Source organism: Podarcis bocagei, assembly GCF_964188305.1.
Source record: "Podarcis bocagei genome assembly, chromosome: 13".
NCBI lineage: Eukaryota > Metazoa > Chordata > Lepidosauria > Squamata > Lacertidae > Podarcis > Podarcis bocagei.
Window position 1 is genome coordinate 5,844,260 of NC_138138.1, and position 20,581 is coordinate 5,864,840.

At 42.0% G+C, this 20,581-nt stretch overlaps 1 protein-coding gene across 4 annotated transcripts in view; it reads left to right on the forward strand.

Annotated features, from left to right (window-relative positions):
* GRB10 (growth factor receptor bound protein 10) overlaps positions 1-20,581 on the forward strand; it is a 91,932-nt gene extending 71,351 nt beyond the window's left edge. For all 4 annotated transcript variants that reach the window (XM_081166434.1, XM_081166437.1, XM_081166436.1 and 1 more), the window contains 9 exons: positions 1,126-1,263; positions 2,517-2,627; positions 4,530-4,628; positions 6,524-6,601; positions 8,432-8,548; positions 10,776-10,842; positions 11,279-11,366; positions 12,516-12,609; positions 16,176-20,581. In XM_081166434.1, coding sequence (XP_081022560.1) covers positions 1,126-1,263; positions 2,517-2,627; positions 4,530-4,628; positions 6,524-6,601; positions 8,432-8,548; positions 10,776-10,842; positions 11,279-11,366; positions 12,516-12,609; positions 16,176-16,322 — 939 coding nt within the window. In that variant the 3' untranslated portion in view covers positions 16,323-20,581. The remainder of the gene's footprint in view (positions 1-1,125; positions 1,264-2,516; positions 2,628-4,529; positions 4,629-6,523; positions 6,602-8,431; positions 8,549-10,775; positions 10,843-11,278; positions 11,367-12,515; positions 12,610-16,175) is intronic.

Sequence of the window (20,581 nt, forward strand, 5' to 3'; positions counted from 1 at the left end):
GAACTGAGGATGGAGCATGCCTGGTCTATATCCTGGTGGCAGTTGTGCTCGTTGGACTTGCGCTGTATCCAGAGAGCATCGTCAGCCAGTGTGGGTGTGACCGGCAGGTTTTGAGGACTGGGTCCTTCTTACTGATGTCTGTGGAGAAGTGTAAGTGTAAGTGTAAGTTACACCGCGCTTTAGATGGGTTAACTTAGTCCAGTTTGGTTCTGGTGTTATCTGCTCCTGCCATGCACCTCGTTTCTTGTGTCGGACATCTCTCTCTCTGGCAGACATATCTTACATGGGAGTAGGAGGGTTTTGCTGAATCCAGCCCCCGTTCCAGCCAGGTGTATCTAAGGGTTGGATTGCAACCAAAGTTTCCAATTCTCATTTCTATTTTACTATGCTGGGTTTGGCATGATCAGCTACAAATCTCTGTCCAATTTAAATTCTTATTAAGTTTTAGTAATAATTTAGGAGTATCTTCTCTGCTTTTTTAAAAAAATCCCATCTATTTTTCTATTGGAAGTTTCTCACGCAAAGTTCATTACTATTTCTTCTGAAGTATAATAAGAGAAAGAGACTATTTATTTTAAATCCATATTTGTTTTTTTCCTTGATTTGCTTTCATTTTAAAAAATCTATTCACTTTATTTTTATCTGCTTTTGTTATTTCAGCTTAAATATTCATTCTTTTTAAAAAGAACCGACATTTTTACATTTATTTTTAAACATCTTTTTCATAGCCTCCACAGCATCTATATCTACATCTAATGTTGTTTTATGCTTATTTAAAATGATTTAAATAGCACTCTTATTAACCTGTATAAGCCTCTGCTATTTAGGCATGTTGATATATACTGCAAACTCCTACCCCCACAGAGGTCTCTCAAGTCAGTAAATTAATGTCTTATATCTTTCAGTTATTTTGCATAATCCCCAATTGTTTTCATTAAATTCTGCTTTTCCATATATCATAGTAATTATCTCCTATATTAGTCCATAGTTAGCCTGTCAATGAATTATACTGAAATACCAAATATATCTATTGAAGTACTGGGCTATCAATTTAAGGTGGTCCTTTTCCAACAAGTCCTGAATTTCCAATTAGTGTCTCATGCATTTTCATTTAATCTCCAACAGAATTTTTTAAACTCAAATAGCTGTCCTGAAATCCAAGGATTTTTGCATGTGAAAGAACAGGGGAGGAAGTCTTGGAAGAAGCAGTACGCTTGCCTGAGGAGATCTGGACTTTACTGCTCTACGAAAGGGTCTTCAAAGGTAATTTCACTTAGGTTAGTTTAACAAAGGTAGGCTTTATGCTTTGAGGGTGCCTCTTCTGAAAAAAAAAGTGGTACACTCCTTGATGATCTCAATTCGAGTTAAAGTGTTAAGTTAAAAATCTATATTTTATTCATTGCTCATAACTGTTATTTTAAAGTGATAAGAGTTTATAACATATTTTCAATTCACCTTTGGACTCACAGGCATGTCCAAAGTCTGTTTTGGGGGCCTAATCCAGTCCTCTGGTTGGTTTAATCTGGCCCCTGTGCTGTGGCAGTTTGTTTCCTGGGGGGGGGGGGGAATCCTAAAAAAACCTTAACAACTTAAATCCTAAAAAGGTCAACAACTTTGCTTGGTTCTTTGGTCGGCCTTCACAGCCCTTCACTTCATTAAATCTGGCCCTCTTTGAAAAAAGTTTGGACACACTGCGCAAACTCACAGTGTAAAGAAGATGACATAAAATGATGATTTTAAAAGACTGTTTTATTTTTGTACATTTTGTTTTTTGTTCTCTTTTTTTTCTCTGTTGATGAAAAATTAATAAAAAGCATTTTTAAAAAAAGAAGAAAAAAGAAGTTTGGACACCACTGCTGGCATCTGACAACAATTTAAAATATACAGTAGTTTGAGAAGCAAACCAGTTTGTTTAAAATGACAGAATTGTTATACTTGTCAAATAGAATAACAAAACTGCAGCTGCTCGTGGTATACAATTTGTCAGTTTAATAATATAACAACAAAAAAGCTAATGCTAGAGAAGAACTTCCAAGGCAAAAGGGTCTTCAGAGCTTTTCCTAAAAGCGGAGGTGTGCATTCCATGACAGAGCAGGTCCTGTTTTGCAGTATCACTGGCTTGAATTTCTGAACTTCGAGGTCTTTGCTCTTCATCAGATATTCTAAGTTGTATGTGCTTCATATGGGGAAGGCGATGTGCAATACAACGTAAAAAGAGGCGGACTGACTACAGTTTATGAAGCACCCAATACTGTGCTTTAGTATATTGATTGTCAGTGAAATGCCACAGGTATTTAGACCAGTTCACTGCAGAAAGAAACAGATTTTTAAATCATTGTATCTCTTGTTGGATGTGGAATGGTTCGTGGTCTTGCACAATTGCATTTTGACTTTCGTATCAATAACCCTTTAGAGTGTCTTCACTGCCCTCGTATGGCTGTACTTTTACTTTCAGGGAATGGGCCAGTTGAAGTGCCTTAAAACTGTATCTTTAACCTTTGCAACCCTTCCCATAGGAACCAAGGCACCTGCAGTTGTTAGCAGACCTTGAAGATAGCAACGTTTTCTCACTGGTAGCAGGCAAGAAGCTCCACAATGCTCCTACAGATTATGGATTTTGTATAAAGGTAATCCCTCCTACTGGACTTAACTGTCAGGGGTCCTTTACCTTTAGAGCATCGGTTCTCAACCTGTGGGTCCCCAGATGTTATTGGACTACAACTCCCATCATCCCTAGCTAGCAAGGCCAGAGCTCAGGGATGATGGGCGTTGTAGTCCAACAACATCTGGGGACCCTCAGGTTGAGAACCGCTACTTTAGAGGGATGCTGGTGGCACTGTGGTCTAAACCACTGAGCCTAGGGCTTGCCGATCGGAAGGTCAGCAGTTTGAATCCCTGCGACGGGGTGAGCTCCCGTTGCTTGGTCCCAGCTCCTGCCAACCTAGCAGTTCGAAAGCACACCAAAAAGTGCAAGTAGATAAATAGGTACCGCTCTGGCGGGAAGGTAAACAGTGTTTCCATGCGCTGCTCTGGTTCGCCAGAAGTGGCTCAGTCATGCTGGCCACATGACCTGGAAAAACTGTCTGCGGACAAACGTTGGCTCCCTCGGCCAGTAAAGCGAGATGAGTGCCGCAACCCCAGAGTCATTCATGACTGGACTTAACTGCCTGGTGTCCTTTCCCTTTTTAATCCCTCCGGTTATAGTAAAAAAGGTGAAGGTACCCCTGCCGGTACGGGCCAGTCTTGACAGACTCTAGGGTTGTGCGCTCATCTCACTCTAGAGGCCGGGAGCCAGCGCTGTCCAAAGACACTTCCGGGTCATGTGGCCAGCGTGACGAAGCTGCTCTGGCGAGCCAGCGCAGCACACGGAAACGCCGTTTACCTTCCCGCTTGTAAGCAGTCCCTATTTATCTACTTGCACTTTGATGTGCTTTCGAACTGCTAGGTTGGCAGGCGCTGGGACCGAGCAACGGGAGCACACCCCGCCGCGGGGATTCGAACCGCCGACCATGCGATCGGCAAGTCCTAGTCGCTGAGGTTTTACCCACAGCGCCACCCGCGTCCCTCTCCGGTTATAGTAGATAGTTTTATTTGTAATTAGAAATATTAAAACCCCTACGTGGCTGTGGACTCTCCTTCCTTGGAGGCTTTTCAGCAGAGGTTGGGTGGCCCTCTGCCATGGATGCTTTAGCTGAGATTCCTGCCTTGCTGGGGGTTGGACCACAGAGGCCCTTCGAACTCTACAATTCTATTATTCCATATCATGTAGTTTTAAAAATAACATTACAGTTTCAGTTATCTTGCGGATTTTCTCTTCGTCAGGACCTACTAGGAAAGAAGATCCAAGATCAGGTTTATCGCGTTTAAGCCCAGATTCCTTTTTTGATCTGAGTGGTTTGCTAAATGTTTGTGCCGTGACAGCTGCTGCTCTTAAAATAGACTGAGATACATCAGAGGAATGAGCTCCCCAGTGCTGTCTCTTATATTGCCCTGGTTGTCATGACAAAGTAAGCTAAACAATGGCTTACTGGGACCACACAAATGTGCAGGAGCTGGGAGCTGCTCAGTGTTCCCTACTTGCTCCCTTGCCATGCTGAGCTAAGCCAAGGATTGACTTACGATGGCGTCACAGGAATGACTCAGAAAAAGGTAGTTCCATGGATACAGGACATGGTTGGTGAGGAAAGAGCTTAACCACAAGCAAATCTCAAATCACACCTGAACTCTAAACCTATTAAGTGATGTGTATCTGAAGAAGTGTGCATGCACACGAAAGCTTATACCAAGAACTAACTTAGTTGGTCTTTAAGGTGCTACAGGAAGGAATTTTTTTATTTTGACTATGGCAGACCAACACGGCTACCTATCTGTAACTGGAACCTATTAAGTGATGTCAGCAAGCCAGCACTCTTGGCCTCTGCTCCTACATCTGCGAAAAGGGGATAATAGCCCTTACTTGCCTTCTAGGATGGATCATGGTTGCTTGCCTTTGCTATGAGAATAAGTTCTGTTTTGTCTTTGTTTTGTAGCCCAACCGAATGAGAAGTGAAACAAAAGAATTGAGGTTTCTGTGTGCGGATGACGAGCAGAGCAGGACGTGCTGGATGACCGCCTTTCGGCTCCTCAAGGTACCTTAGTCTTGGGGCCAGTTTACATTTATGGTGGCCTTCAGGTGAAGGTCAGCGCAAGACTTGTGGTTGGGCCCCCACACCCACGGAGGTGGGTGTTTGAGAGAACTAATGCTGCCATACGAGTTCTAAACAGGCGGATGGTGCAATCACAGTGGCCCCCAAATGGTCTGCAAATCGTGTATGTGGTCCCTGCCTGGAAGTCCATTTTCTCTCAAATCAACAACCATTATAAAAGCATGAACTTGGAATCATTCAGATGGGTATGATGAGTCTTGCTCTTCCTTCCACCCCAGGGGGCAATAACCCGCAGGCTATAGCCAGCAGTATGATTTTGTCACTCCCAGGACTCTCCAAAATGTTTCATTCTTTAAATTAAAAAAAAAACACAGTTAAACAAAATTATTACTATTGTAGCAGGGTCCCCGCTGTGATACTATGATGCCCCACTGTTTTTTGTGGAGCCCCAACTCCACAATATTTGTTCATATTATATTTATACACACACACACACACAATTTAATAAGGAATGAAAAGAAAATGTAAAATAGTGTAGAATAGCTGATGGGAAAGTCTTTTGAAAGATAACTGTGGTTCATCATGCCCACTTTCAACATTTGGACATGCCCAATTTGAGATGTGGACCTCGTAGAGTTGGCCTTGGGTCACTGTGGCCCTCAGCCTGAAGGAGATTGGCCAGCTCAGCTCTGCCCCATGCGGACCCCCCAACAGACTTGAATGGGAATCTGTCTGCTGCTGGTAAGAACTTGGTGGTTCCCAAATTATTAATTAACAAGTAACTTTACCACTTGAAGGGGCAGCCCAATAAGCTACACCCTGTAGTGCTATGTTGATTCCAATATGCATTTTGACGGCATAATAAACAAATATTAGTGACCTTCTGTTCTTGCCTCTCTGTGGTGACTGACTTCCAGTCACAGACCCAGAGATGTACCTAGACTCCCTGGCACCCTTGGCAAGGAGATGTATTCCCTGTACCCTTGTACCCTTCCAGATTCCTTCCCTGAGGCGCCTCACTGGGAGAGCCAGTGTGGTGTAGTGGTTAAGAGCGGTAGTCTCGTAATCTGGGGAACCGGGTTCGCGTCTCCGCTCCTCCACATGCAGCTGCTGGGTGACCTTGGGCCAGTCACACTTCTCTGAAGTCTCTCAGCCTCACCTCACAGAGTGTTTGTTGTGGGGGAGGAAGGGAAAGGAGAATGTTAGCCGCTTTGAGACTCCTTCGGGTAGTGATAAAGCGGGATATCAAATCCAAACTCTTCTTTTTCTTCTTCTTCTTCACCTGGAGGAGTGGCCTGGGGGGAAGAACACAGTTAGGCAGGATCTTAGCCGCTCTGAGCCAGAGTGCAGAGGCTTGCTTTTTGCACCACCCTGGTCCTGCAAGCTTGGCAAGGGCCAAGCTGGTCAGCCCCTAGGTGCACCCCTGCACAGACTCCAAGAGGAAAGTTTATCCCTCAGACCCATTTTGACAACCTGGAACTGATCACCCTGCCATCATCATTACTACAGAGCTATTTCAGCAAGAGGTGCAAGAGGGCATTTTCTGTGGTGGCCCCCTCCCCACTTTGAAACTCACTGCCTTTTAGAGGTGGCTCCAGCTCTGGGTGTACTGTGTACAGGAGACATAAAACACTGCACCTTTTAATCACAGCTTTCAGAAATAGGTGGCTGTTTACCTTACTTGTAAGTGACTTTTTTGGTCATGTTCTGTGTGTTTTAGTGGTTTGATTGTTTTCCATTGTGCTTTATGGTTTTATTATTATGCCACCTGCCCTGGGACCTATTGGTGAAGGGTGGTTAATTAAAGAATTGAATAAACAAACATACATAAAGAAAATAAATACCTGTCTATTCTCCCCCCACACTACAATCTGCAGTATGGGATGTTGCTGTACCAGAACTACAGAATTCCGCAACAGAGAAAAGCTGCGCTTCCGCATTTCACCACTCCTATAGTAAGTTTATAATTTTAAGCTCTGTTATAGTCAACTCAGAGTTTAAACGAGAAGCTTCTTGCCCGCAAGTAGTGACTTTGGAGTTGCCTGGAAAGGGCTAAGTTGTGTCTGGCACCATGGTTTCATCAGCACCGCTGTCTGAAGCATAGCAGCTTATAGCCTAATTCAGGTTGCTCCTCAGGTTCAAGGCTTGGATTCCCAGTTGTTGGTTGGATCACCGCTCCCATCATCCCTGACTGCTACCTCTGCTGGCTGTGGATGATGGGAGTTGCAGTCCCAACATCATCTGAGAACTCAAGGTTGAGAAAGGCTGGTAATAAGCGCACACTCCCCCACAATAGTGGGTAAAAGCACATTAATAACAATAATAATAATTTTTATTTATACCCCACCCTCCCCGGCCAAAACTGGCTAACATCAAATGTATAACACATTAACATAAAATCAGACAATCAGTTAAAATACATTAAAATGTTTTATCATTTTACTGTTGTTAGCCGCTCTGAGCCCGGCTTCGGCTGGGGAGGGTTGGATATAAATAAAAATTATTATTATTATTATTATTATTATTATTATTATTATTATCCTAAAATCAGATCAGGATCAGAACAAAATCCAGTCAGATGGCAACCCGCAGATTAGGGTTGGGGACCTTAAATGCTCACCAGACCCGACTGTTTGTGCTGAACTTATATGGGGCTGTGAGAGAAATTGGGAGGCCATTTTCATGCAAGTTCTTCTAATTTCTGGGGAATATTAGACAATGGACTCTGCTGTTGCTAGGCAACAGTTTCTGGTCAATCTTAGCCCTGGAAGTATAGAAACTTGCTCTTGCTAGGCTAGATTCTTATAGGCCAGGCCTTGAAGATTTTCTTGTTCAGAGAGGCCAAGAAGTTTAGAAATTAGGTGTGAAAGGATAACAGTGAGAAGCAGTTGGAGTAAAAAGAGTTCAAAAGTCATAGAAGGAACAGAATAGATATCTGAAGTGTCCAGCAGCCAGTCTCCCCCCCCCCCAATTTTTTTAATGGAATTTTAATAATGACAATCAGGTTACAGAAAAAAGAAACAAAGGGGGTGGGGGGAATAGCTTAGAGAAAGGAAGGAAACAAAGATAAGTTGTCACATTTGCCAATAAAGAAATATGGGATACAGCAATGCAATTTTCTGAGTAAATAATAAAGCATGCCAAGGGGAGAATGATGTATGATCTTATCATTACAAAGGGTTCCGTGGTCTTAAGTCAGAATGATTTTTTAAAAATAATTTCAAGAAAGGAAATAGAAAGTAACCTTGAACTGTAGTAAATCCATACACTTGCAGAGACTGGTTAACACCTGGGCTAATCCTGGGCTACTGTGTATGTATATAAAATAAAATTGGACCGAATGGCAGAGAAGCGCCCTCATAGCCTCCCTGTGCGTACAAAACTGGTTGTGTTGAACTAGCTTTGTATATATTGGATTATAGAAAACCAATAAAAATTGAATGAAAAGAAATGAAGCTAGCTGTACTGTTTTGTGGATCCCAGCCTATAAATGTTAAATGTGAAGCCAGATTCAAAAGGCTTCTCCATGAAGAAGAGCTCTTGGTCACATGAAAACTTATCCACACTTATGCCAACAAAAGCTTTGTGCAGTGAAAACCCATCACCAAAACCATGTTTACGTTTCTTATTCTCTTGGCCCAGCAGAGCAATATTTGCCTATGGCAAGCTAAAAATTTTTTTTAAACTGATAATCTGGAGAAGGGTTGGAGGAGCATGCAAAAATAATAAAAGCAACCAGTAGTTACGTTTTCTAGATAATGCCATTAAAACAATTTTCCTTTCAGAGAAGTGTGTCTGAAAATTCCTTAGTAGCAATGGATTTTTCCGGACAAATAGGAAGAGTTATTGAAAACCCAGCAGAAGCACAGAGTGCCGCCCTGGAGGAAGGCTATGCTTGGAGGGTAAGGGGGCTTCCGTCTTCGCAGTTGCTGACTGATAACCTCCCGTGGCCATGGCAGCGTAGTGGTCACGACCACCGACGGGAAATTTATTTATGAACAAAGGTCTAAGAAAAGAGCAACTGACTTAACATTGTCAGAAGTGGCATGGGAGCCGCTGTGGTGTGGCTGGTGGCGGGAGCGTCTGAAGGAATTTGATCATGTGAGTGGAGACTGGAAGCACCGCGAATTTCCATGTCAGAGCTCCTGGTTCTCCAAGTTGCTGGTGAGGTGGCAGCTATATTTGCCAGCCAGAATCCACACGCTTTGAATTCCTTGTGACATTACCAGAAGCAGTGCGGGGGCAGTACTATGTTGCAGAAACTCAAATTTTGGTAGACCTTGCAATAGCTTCCTGTCATGTTTTCCATTCTGCAATACAGTGGTTCCTCGGGTTAAGTATTTAATTCATTCTGGAGGTCTGTTCTTAACCTGAAACTGTTCTTAACCTGAAGCACCACTTTAGCTAATGGGGGCCTCCCGCTGCCGCCGTGCCGCCAGAGCACGATTTCTGTTCTCTTCCTGAAGCAAAGTTCTTAACCCGAGGTACTATTTCTGGGTTAGTGGAGTCTGTAACCTGAAGCATATGTAACCTAAAGCGTATGTAACCTGAGGTACCACTGTATTCACAGTAAAATGAGCATGGGTGTGTGCCAAGTGCTGTTCCAGAGGGGTAGCAAGGTTACGCGCATACGCAAGACGTACGTCTTGGACACGCCCATCACATTAAGAGGTCATATATGTCTTCCTCAGGAGAGCTGAGGTTCTGTCCCCTCTGACTGAAATATTTATCTCTCTCTTTATCTTGGATCTCTGGGTGGGTGACAGTAATTTGGAAGCAGAACCATAGTATCAGAGGGCAGGGCATTCTAAAACTGGGGTGGCACCATGAGAATGCCAATCACTGTAAGGAATACAATTCCCACAGGTTGGACACCGAAGACAGCCTCCTTTTATGATCTTAATTCCTGGGCAGGACTATATCTGGAGAGACGCTGTGCCATTTGGGCTCCAATTTGTTCAGGGCTTTGTAAGTCATCTGTAGAACCTTGAACTCAGACTAAAAACATATCGACAGCCAGTGCAGATCTTTGAGAATCAACACAATATGGCGCATGATTCCAGTCAAATTCAAAAAACTAGTTAACTGCATTTTGGTCTAGAAGCAGCCTTTGAGTTGTTTTCAAGGGCAGCCCCATATAGAGTGAATTACAGTAGTCCAAATTGTTGTTGTTAGTTGCTATTACTATTCCTGCCATTAAATATAATTTAAATGGGATTTAAATTGCATATACAATATAAAGTTAAATGGGCCTGCAGACAATAAGGTGATAGTCTGTGCTGTGTTGGATAATATTGTTATAACAATTGCTCCTAAATGAACTGAAATTTTTGTTTTTACCTCTAATATGCTGTAGGATTTTCATGAATTTTGCACCTTGCCTCCAATAGAAATCTCAGATCTCTCTCTCTTTCTCTCTTTCTCTCTCTCTCTCTCTCTCTCTCTCTCTCTCTCTCTCTCTGTGTGTGTGTGTGTGTAAAGTGATTTGCATTCCACAAAAATAATTCAAACTTTAAAAAAAAAATTCCTCCAAAGATCTCAGAATTGTATAAATGATACTTCTTCTCCCACAACCTCAAATCCCTGTGATTGATTAGAACTAAGTCACAATAAGTGGTCCAAAATCATCCAGGAAGCTTTGTGGTTTAGCAGAGCTTTGAACCCAGGGCTGAAGAAGATACTTGATGGCCTTGATTGACATAGGGCTAATGGCGTGTTGTTGGCTTATCAATGGAGTACTAAGCAGCCTCCCCGTATGCTTAAAAGAGACTTAATTTGATTATTGCTCCATGTGGACAAAAAACCTCTCTCTCACACACACAACCACACTTTTCATCCAAAGAGCATTTTGTAATAGTTGTATAACAATAAAATTGGATTGGAGAAATTTGCTTCAACTTTTCCCCCAATGAGCTTCTTGGCTGATTTGGAAGCCAAATCAAAATTCAACTTTTAATTTTTTAATTTTATTTTTAAGGTACAGAAACTTCACATAATCTCAATGCATTGCAATACATTTCCTGTCATGGCATGAAGAAACTGAAACTGGGTTAAACGTTTTTATATGTTGTTTTTGCATATAGTAATATTAATAATTTGAGGTTTTGTGCTTGCTTCTTTGTTCTACAGAAACGCAGCACAAGAATGAATATCCTTGGCAGCCAAAGTCCTCTTCATCCTTCCATGCTGAACACAGGTATGAAAAATTGAAACTGACAAGTATTTGGAGAGGTAGATGATCTCGTATAATTTCTGTGGGAAAGCTGAGACTGTAATTAATTTTCCCTGATTCCGCTGAATTCCGTCAAACTTCAGTGCTCATCTGTGGTTGGATGGTGCCCATGTTGATTAAAATTTAACTTAAATTATATTAAGCCATATTTGCTCTTCTTGTGCCAGAAAGCTAGAGTTTATTCTTTGTCCTTTTAAAAGGGAACGTTGATGTTTAGTTTGAGCCCCGTTCGTGTTAAACATTTCGTGCAATGGCTTGTATGTTTGGTTCATTTTTTGTGGGAAACCCAGCCAGATGGGTGGTGTATAAATATTAATATATTGATATATTAATTAATTAATTATAGAAGAATTGGGCTACAGTGCTGAATACTAGCAATGACCAGTTATTTCTCCTTCAGTTATTCATAGGACACAAAACTGGTTTCACGGCAGAATCTCTAGAGAAGAATCGCACAGGATTATTAAACAGCAGGGTCTTGTGGATGGGTACGTTTTTCCTCCCAGCACGTGATACTTGCCGCTGTGCCGAGAGTCCCAGATACAACCATGATCCAAATTTTCATGTAAAAGTACCTAGTTTACCTAGTCTGAAAAGACCACGGCATACAATCCTTGGCGAGGGATGGGGGTGAGGAGGAAATGGGGTGGCATATTATTTTACTGAAGGTTTGTAGGATCACAGGATGTAGCTCAAAATGTTGTCTACTGGCATCACCTTTCCAGGGTCTGAGCAGATCTTCTCAGGCTGCCTGGCGATGCCAGGGTTTTAATTTGGGACTTACGTTACACTTCCCTATGAATGCTCAAATGTTCTGCATAAATTCTCCTCGCTCTGGCCTGCAACCCTGATGGTGGGTAATTAAAAAGACTTATATTGATCTGACTGTTCACGAGCATTTCCAAGGTTGCGAGGTTTGTCAAAATTTCATCAGCCAAATTTCAAATTAGAGTTAGACTCTAGTGTGTGCTGGTGTCACAGACTGGTTGGGCACAGAGGAATGGTGGGAGGAACCAGATGGGGAACCGCAAGGGAGGAAGGCTCAGAGCCCAGGGATTGGTGGTGGGGCAATGATGAGAGGTCAGAGGGAGAAGACTGGGGAAAGGAGGTGTTGGAAGAGGCAGCAGGGCTTAGGGAGCAGAACCTGGGGAGCTGGGAGAGTCTGTGGCAGAGATAAGTCCAGAATTCGAGGCAGAAGCAGGAGAGGAGGGAAGTCAAGAGCCATAGAGGAGCCCTGTTGGTGAAGAAGCATGTGACAAGCTCCCCGCCCCCCGGTCTCCCAGAACCAGAAGAGGGATGAAAAGGGCAGAGGAGAGGGTGGCGGCATGAAGGCACAGTCTCAGACAGCTTGTGAAAAACACTGGAGAAGAGGGGACTTAGGTAGCTGTGAGGAGGACCTTCAGTCTTAACAACTGCTTCATGGCTGCAGGACCTGCCAGAGAAAAGTTCCTGTGCTTATTAGGCCTGATACACCTATGCAGATCCTGTTTTTGCTAACAAATAGAGTTAACTCCAACTAGCTTGGTGTGATTTACTGCCGGATTGCTCCTGTCAGCTGGTAAAATAATGAAACAGAGATGTTCATTTATTTCCAAATAGTAGTCCATTTAATAATAAAGTATAATATTGCTTCCCAGGTTATTTCTTCTCCGGGACAGCCAGAGTAACCCAAAGGCATTTGTACTTACACTGTGTCACCATCAAAAAATTAAGCATTTCCAGATTTTGCCGGTAAGTACGGCACTTTTAAAAAATGTGGTGCAGAATTCACAATGGGTTTTATTGTTGAAGATTTCTGAAAGGCTTTTCAGTTCAACCAATGATAGCATTCAGAAACTAGATTTTTTTCTCATTTCCTCTCTGTACTTTTCATAGAATATGTTAAGTTGGGCAAGACCTCTTCCCTGATCTGGTCCATCAGTCAGAAGAGGGCAGTTGCTTATCTCCACCCCCCCCCCAATGCAGCAATGGAGCATTTGAATGTATGTGCATGTATAATCCAATGTTCAAAAGCCTAAAAGCCACAGGATGATATACAGAAACTGACACTGCAACTTTGACTGACTTCTGCATAAGTCTGTTCAGGTGTTCTGTCACAGCATAGGCGGCAGAGCTGCACACTGGGGAAAAGGCACACGGTCTCCTCTTCATACAATGGACCAGATCAATCCAGATGTCGTCGTCATTATTATTTCAGAAAACAGGGCTGAATTTAGAAACCCTTATCTGATATGCACACTCATCTTCCATGTGTAATACTCAGTGAAAGACCTCTAGCCATAGTATTTTCAACATGGACAATACAAATGCCTTTATTTCTCAGAGAATAACATCCTGAAATGCCAGATTATCTCCAGTGACAGCCAATCTTTAAAATTCATATAGGGTAATTTATTTTGGGCTACAATGTTTGTGATATTTCAGATATATTAGTCTTAACTTATTTTTGTGAAGAAGTTGTTTATATCGTTATGGGACAAAATTGTGAACAAAGCATAATTTTTAATTTTGGCTCTCTTTTTTTATTAGCCAAAAATTAACAAGTGGAAATCCACAATTCAAATTTCAAAATCGCCCCCCCCCCCAGTAGCACAAATAATATCATTGTTACAGAAAATGGAAAAGTTCACCCATTTTTTGTGTCCGTTGTGTTTGTAAGGGCTGTTGGTTGTCAGAGGTATCTCACAACAGGTTAATGCCCTTGCCCAGGACCGAGAGCAATGCTCCCTAACCATGTCAAACTGCTGGCTTTTCCCATCAGCCTCCATGAGCATGGATCATACCGTAATGATCATTCCCAACTCACAGAAGATGGTCTAGGACACTGATGGCCAAACTTGGCTCTCCAGCTGGTTTGGGACTACAATTCCCATCATCCCTGACCACTGGTCCTGTTAGCTAGGGATGATGGGAGTTGTAGTCCCAAACCAGCTGGAGAGCCAGGTTTGGCCATCACTGGTCTAGGAGGACACTGTGGTCAACAGTATCAAAAGCCACTGAGAGATTAAGCAACAGCAACAAGGTTTCACTTCCCCGTCCCTCTCCCAAAGGTCAGGGCAACCAAGGTCAGTTCTGTCCCCAAAGCAGACATGAACCCAGTCCGAAATGGGTCAAGAGAATCATTTTCTTCCAATAGTGTCTGTAGCTATACCACCACCCTCTCAAGCACCTTCCTGCCAAAGGACAGTATTTGTGACCAGGTGATAATTGTCAAGCTCTGCAACTTTCAGGGAGGACTTTCTTTAAAGAGTGCCCACCTGTTTCAGGACATCAGGCACATACTCCTCTTGTAAATATGTGTTAACCACAGCCTGGACCTCCTCCTAAAGCTATGATATGGGCAAGAGTCAGGAAGGCATATTGTGGGCCAAACCACTGCAAGCACTTCTCCCATGTGACAGCATTCAAGTCAGCACTGAAGGACAATGCAGAGGGATGCAAAACATGACTGTAGACTATCTCAGCTGCAGCTACCTGGACGTAGGAGGAATAATCCTCAACAGGGAGGTGTTTGCAGCTTGGACACCCACTGATAGACCTCTTTGCCTTCTCCAGGAACCGCCGCTTCCCAAGCTACATGATTAGATTTCAGATAGCCTGGGCAGAGGCGCAGATACATGGAGTGCCAAAAGGACCACCCTCTTGACTTCTGCTGCTGCAGGAGGATACAAGAGATATAGGTGGAGCAGGCCCCTTTCTAGCCTTGGTTCTCTGAGACCCTCAACCTAGAGACTTCCCTACCCTGGTTCCTGCCGAACAAGGGGGACCTGCTAATTCAATGTGCTCCCCACTTCCTGGCTCAGCCACATGCCCTAATTAGAATGTAATGTAACTTTTTAGCTGTTGGATACCTCTTAACGTCAACTGGAAGATTCATTTTGGTTTGGTGTGCAGAGGCATCCAAGATAACATCTTGTTTCTCAGTGGCTAACATAACCCAAAACTTTGTTCCATCCTTGTGCCTAGCCTGATGTTGTCCATATCCTCTCAGCATCACCTTGCACCGTATAGTTTGGCCTGCCCAGACTCCTCCTCCCTAGTTCTCCTTCCCTAATTATTTTCAAGATGCATTCTATTTAAACCTTTTTGAGGGACAAAAGTGAGGAAAGAGAACCAGGCTTGGTGGAAAAAAATAGTTTCATTTCCGGCCTTCCTGGGCAAGTCAAAGATATTAACCCATTGTTGGATACCTTCATGGTGAGCAACCAATGTTATGTTCTATACCAGTAATACTAATTTGGTGGGAAGTGGGGTGGAGACAATATAAGAAGGGAAGGGAAGGATAAAATGGTAAAAGGATTGCGGGCAAATGTCCCGCAGTCCTTGCGCCCTGACCTAGCCACTGTGATCCATGCGACGGTCACCTCCAGACTGGATTATTGTAACTCGCTCTACGTGGGGCTGCCCTTGAGACTGACCCAGAAACTCCAGCGGGTGCAGAATGCCGCGGCGAGACTCCTTACGGGGTCTTCGCTGCGAGATCACATTCACCCGGTGCTATACCAGCTGCACTGGCTCCCGGTAGAGTACAGGTTCAGGTTTGAGGTGCTGGTTTTAACCTTTAAAGCCCTATACGGCCTAGGACCCTCGTACCTACGGGACCGCCTCTCCTGGTATGTCCCACGGAGGACCTTACGGTCTTCAAACAAAAACATCTTGAAGGTCACAGGCCACAGGCCTCAACCAGAGCCAGGGCTTTTTGGGCTGTGGCTCCAGTCTGGTGGAACGCTCTGTCACAAGAGACTAGGGCCCTGAGGGACTTGACATCTTTCCGCAGGGCCTGCAAGACAGAGCTGTTCCACCAGGCCTTTGGCCAAGGCACAGCCTGACCCCCTCCTTTGGTAATCCTCAGAGAACTCTAGCCCAATGGTTGCCATCAATTTGATTTGAACTGATTTTATAATGAATTGATTTTAGAATGCTGTATTATTTTACTTCGTTAGCCGCTCTGAGCCTGGAATTGGCTGGGGAGGGCAGGATATAAATAAAATGTTATTTATTTATTATATTTATTATTGTTGGGACTATGGGCTAAGGGTTAAGTCAAAAGATGGAGCTTTGCTGTGCCCAAAATTTGAAATGGTGAAATTTATATTTTGAATATCCGAATTGTGGATGAGGTAAAACCAACTTTAAACAAGTCTGAAGTATTAGCTCAATTGATAGATGAGCTTCTGTCAGTTGACACCCTTTGTTGATGTGCATCCATCCATTAGTTAGCACCCTAATTTGGTTATATTGCTGTTTAACTTGACATGGTTTTAGTATTTTAATATTTTTTTATTAATTTTTTCAAGTGTGAAGATGACGGACAGATATTTTTCAGTCTGGATGATGGGAGCACCAAATTCACTGACCTAATACAGCTTGTTGAGTTCTACCAACTAAACAAGGGAGTTTTGCCGTGTAAGCTCAAACACCACTGCATACGTGTGGCCTTATGACCTCTATTTGGATCCATGTTGAAGACCGACTTTGCTCAGTGATGGAAGTTGCTAGAGAAATATTATAAAAGGAAGGTTGACACTGGGGAATTAGCAGAATAGTTGTTCACAAGAATTACGCACCTTGGGGATTTGGAAAAGGATGAATTGAGCAACAGACTGAGATTTTGCTGGTTTGTATAACACCTAAACACGCTTGGTGCTGAGTGTCCTAGCAACCCCTAAAATCAGGAAAGGGTGTGTAAAATCATTAAACAAAACTGGAAACTGTCCCTTGTGGCTGGTCCATTTAACAGAATCAAGTTTGTGAAGCAAAATTATTGAAAAGAACTCTTGCCCTGGAATAATCTTGAGAATTTAAGACTTAGTGTGTTTACTTTTTGTATGGATCACACTCTACTATTTTTTGTTTTTTGCACTCCTACTTTTTGGATATTGCATATGGCCTATATTAGGAGCTGATAAAGCTTTTACACTTATGCAGGATTTGGGTATTAATCTAAATCCTGTATTTCATGAGTTGCTTCAGCCTAACAAGGATCTAGAAGACAAAAATATGACTTGATGGCTCTGAAAATCAGCAGCTATGTTATGTACCGATGCTCTTGAAGAAACAGTGTGGATATAACTATGGCAATATACACATACCAACATATGTACTCTTTAGAATGATTGGGTTTTTAAAAAATATATAATGGCTGTAGCTTGTGTGCAGGACACTAATAATAGCTAGTCATGCAAAGGATTTTGATTCTATGCATAAATGTGTTTTAACCCATTTTAATCTGAATGTGTTTTCTCTTCCCCCACATTCTCAGCCTACTTGAGCCCTCTGGTCTGCATGATCCTTTGGGAAAATCCACTGACAAAGGCTAGAGTGACAATATGTATTTGGAACCAGCTTTGGGAGGTGGGGCTTCACTTGTTTAGTCTACCTAGTAGGACACAAGTTCAGTGTTTCCTTGCTTCTGACCATGTCACAGGGCCTTTCGTGCAGGTGTATCACTGTCCAATCTCCTAACCATGGTTGAGAGTTCCAGAGGGCCCCGTGTGTTTGCATTATCCTTCCCTCCAGCCTCTGAACCCACATTTTCAGTAACCAAAACACAGATTGCAAATAAGTCTTTAACCTTGTTTGCAAATGACTTGGGTCTACAGTTACTTGAAAATGCCAGTAAAGATGTAAGCATAACTATAATTAGCTCCGAAACTGAAAGAAAGAGGGAAATGGCCATGGAGTATCCTGGTCTCCTAATTATGGTTAGACTGTTGGATATGGCCGAACTGGCACAGACATAGGGTTGTTTCCAACTAAGTTCTACTCAGAGTAGGTCCATAGAGAATATTAAGGACTTTCGTTACTAATGTCCATTAATTTCAATGGATCTACTCATGAGTGTGACTAACATTGGCTAAAACTTATAGAGTTGTTTTCCTAAGTCAGGCATAGGCAAACTCAGCCCTCCAGATGTTTTGGGACTACAGCTCCCATCATCCCTGACCACTAGTCCTGTTAGCTAGGGATGATGGTCCCAAAACATCTGGAGGGCCGAGTTTGCCTATGCCTGTCCTAAGTGTTGGCAAGGCAACAGTGATGCCCAGTCAGGTAAATTTGAATAATTTCTTCTTCAGTTGAACTGTGTCTTGCTTGTATTGTGCAGGATTGCCAAAACTTCTGTACAAAACTGTGGGCAAAATCCATTGACTGCTCTCCATCCATTTCAGACCTGCGCAAAGAAAAGTTATGCAAGTGCCACCAGAATGATTGGGTGATAATATGCAGTAGTGCTGGATTAATGGCTTGTTTTATTGCTAATAGAAATTGGATATTCAACCCTTCATGCCACTGCTGAATTTACCATTGACAATTCAGTAACCTAATACTTGGGGGTATATGCACTAAAGTATTTATATTAGTTGGTCAAACTAGTTTGTGGCAAACTGGTTTGGTCTTGCTTCATTCGTGGTTCATCATTTAAATAAGGCCCTGGTTCACGCACAATGGTAAGCCATGGTTTATTAAACTATGGCTTATTAAGACCGTGGTGTAGCATTACATATGAGCCTGCCCAGTGGTTTTAACTTCTCATTTCTTTACTGCCAACAAATCATTATGTGAAGCCATTGTTTGTTGTAGGCTTATGAAGCTTGACTTGTTTTAGCTATAGTTTGGCATTGCAAGTGAACCAAGCACCCTTCCTTAACCATGATTTGTTTGGCCACTCCAACCAAAGTGTTCAGCAAGCTACAGAAGTCCGAGGAGAGTGCAGCTGGAAAGCAAAACAAACTCTTGAGAAACAAGCCATATATTATTTGATCCTTTGTTGAGCAATTCGTCGTTAACTTGTGATTTGTTGAACAAACTCTGGCTTATCATTATATGCAAAGCAGATATTTTCAAGGCCTGTTTTAGGCTCTCTAAAGCCTTCCAGGTGGGCATTGGCTGTAGGAGCAAATAATACCTGACCCAGCTTTAATCCAAATTGATAAATGGAAATTTGGGCACATATGGTAAGTAAAATGCAGGCGGCATAGTTAGGTTGGCTCAGATGCTACCAGCTGCCTTCATGGGGAGACACATTTTGGAGGGCTTTATAATATCTGAACCAGGACAATCTCTTGTTAAATGTTTCATTTGTTCCATGTTTACATTGCTGTGCTTTTCCTTCTGGCGGTAGCTAGGATTAGAGGAAGGTCAGTGCTGGTTTGATTTCCCATTGGATTGCCATACGGTTTATGACTGTCAGACTTTGAATATCATGGACAATACACACATGATGTGCTTTGTGTACTTTGCACGGTTTATAAAGCAAGAAGTGTATTCACCCTAGGAATGTTCAGAATTACTGTTGCAAAATCAATTTTAGCTCTACCGATTATCTCATGTAACTAATAAATAGCCCATCCTGCTGGCTGAAGTTGGAAAAGCAGTTCTTTATTCACAAGGTATTCTTATAGCGGTGAGAGTAGCTTAAGAAAAAATAACCAGCTTGAGTCACATATACCAGCTGAATTATCAATGGTATAGAAACACTGTATCTTAGTTTACAGAACACATTCTAGTAGCTTTGCCCCCATGAAATGTCTACATATAAAATGAAGAAACTTGACTTAGTTTTTATTAGAAACTTGCTGGTTTTATATGTGCATATTATTATTTTTGTCAATGTTCTTTAGACATCATATTAAGCTAAATTTTATCTTTGATTTCACTCTGCATTTTCTGTTTCACCCCTCCTATATATATTAAAAATGATTTAACATGCTCATTCTCTAGTTTCAATAAGACCATTTAGACTTTTGAGATAAATTTGTGTCTTAACTTAGTTTTCAGCAAATTTAAAAAATCGTTTTGCATTGTTTCATGTTTATAAAACTTGCATTCTTTGACTATCATAATTTTCTATGTAGATAGCGGACTATTTTGTACACCCAACTTTAAAATGAGCTATTTTAAAGAAATGAGCCACATCAGAGTGGTAGCTACTTTACTAGAGCACACCATTATTGCTCCTCCCTTTTTTTTGGTTTTGCTGGAAATGAAATTGTTAAAATCCCACCTTAAACATTTGCAGCAGATACAGCTGGTTGGCTGCTTCAAAACCAAGGACTGAAGGACATTTGACTTCTTTTGTATTTAAATGACATGAATGTAAAGAGGGACGCTCAGGGTTGTTTCTGGAGCCTGTTGAATTTTTATCATTTGTTTTTGTTTGCCTGTGATCTTTATTTTCTAAAATAAAATACTTCATGTAGCAATCTTGGAATATGTTGAGAAGGAAAATGTCAAACCACCTGGTAAAAAATAAAATAAAATTAAAAAACCAGTAGGTAAGTTATAGAACAGTAGGTGTTTGAAAATGAACAGCTTTTTTATTTGTTGAATTAATCTTGAAGAAACACGTGCCTCAGTTTTTAGATGTTTTGTCTTCTCTTTTCTGCACTAAGTACCTGACCGTTTTGACCAATCAATGCACCTTTCCAGTGGCAAGACTTGCTTATTGTAAATTATATTGTCACAATGCAAGACTTTTTAGTGACTGTAATATGGAATAAAAGTTAAGTTTTCAGGGAATGCAAAAGGTATTAATTTAAGAGACAAAACCTCTTACTCAATATGCATTGCTTCATAACTGTAAATAGCTTTGTGGGGGGGGGGGTTGTGAAGCTAATTGTAATCTTTCAGGTATTTTTGTACAATTGAGGGACTGATTCTGTTTCTTGTAACTAGAAATAAACATTCATACAATTGTATTCAA